Consider the following 965-nt stretch of genomic DNA (forward strand, 5'->3'; position numbering starts at 1 on the left):
GACCTGTGTGTTCCCCATCGACTTGGCCAAGACGCGGCTGCAGAACCAGCATGGGACAGCCATGTACAAGGGCATGTAGGTGTTGGGGCTGAGGGCAGCGGGTGGGACAGGACGGGGGTGGCCTCCCTTTCCCTGAGGATAGGGGGTGCTGGCTTGGACAGCTGGGCGGTGTCCGGCCAGTCAGGTGGGGGGGGTGGGGATGGCTGGACTCCCGCTCCTGCCGACGCCCCCTCCCGCCTCTGCTCCCAGGATCGACTGCCTGGTGAAGACAGCGCGGGCCGAAGGCTTCCTGGGCATGTACAGAGGTGAGTTCCTCTGCACCCAGGGGCCCGGCTGGGTCTAAGGAGGACAGCGGGTGGCAGAACCAGGGTCTGCGAGCTTGTAGGACATCAGGAAATGGAACTCCTCCAGCGGGGCTGCTGGGGTGAGACCTGGGCCCCTCAGTGACCCCAGGCTCGACGCAGTGCCAGCCTTGGCCTCCTGCGTGGGGATGGGTAGCCACGTCCCTGGCGAGCTTCTGGAAGCACCTGGGCCTTTAGGGTGCTGGAAGTATGTGAGCCTGGCTTGCCCCATCTCCCTCAGTCTCTCCAGAGCTGTCCAGACACCAGCTGCTAAAGGCAGGAGAGGCTGAGGGTCTGAGCTGAGAGTTCGGGCCGCCCTGCACCCCTGCAGTGGCCCAACACCCAGCCTTGGAAAGCGCCCAGGCTGACTCCGTGCCCTGGGAAATGAACCAAAGGCCTCGAGCCACGCGGCTGCCCCGGACAGGGTTCACGTGCAGGGCGGTGGAGTCCCGCTGGGCCTGATTACCGACCACCACCTGCTACCGAGGTGGACGCCCCACCAGGGCCAAAGTGACATGGCTTGAGGGCCCCCCAGCAAGCAAACCTGTGACAAAGGGGAAAGCGCCTGGCGGGGGGGGGTGGGGTGGCAAGAAGACGGCCGCAATAACGGGCAGAGGCTTCAGC

The 965-nt window shown here is 65.7% G+C and overlaps 1 protein-coding gene across 6 annotated transcripts in view; it reads left to right on the forward strand.

The window, feature by feature from the left end:
• The window catches only part of SLC25A18 (solute carrier family 25 member 18), a 31,720-nt gene that overhangs the window by 23,094 nt on the left and 7,661 nt on the right, over positions 1 to 965 (forward strand). For all 6 annotated transcript variants that reach the window (XM_027775646.1, XM_014591514.2, XM_014591515.2 and 3 more), the window contains one exon: positions 250 to 305. In XM_027775646.1, the coding sequence (XP_027631447.1) occupies positions 250 to 305 (56 nt within the window). The remainder of the gene's footprint in view (positions 1 to 249; positions 306 to 965) is intronic.

The sequence above is a fragment of the Tupaia chinensis genome, unplaced genomic scaffold (assembly GCF_000334495.1).
Source record: "Tupaia chinensis unplaced genomic scaffold, TupChi_1.0 Scaffold000578_2, whole genome shotgun sequence".
NCBI classification, from domain to species: domain Eukaryota; kingdom Metazoa; phylum Chordata; class Mammalia; order Scandentia; family Tupaiidae; genus Tupaia; species Tupaia belangeri.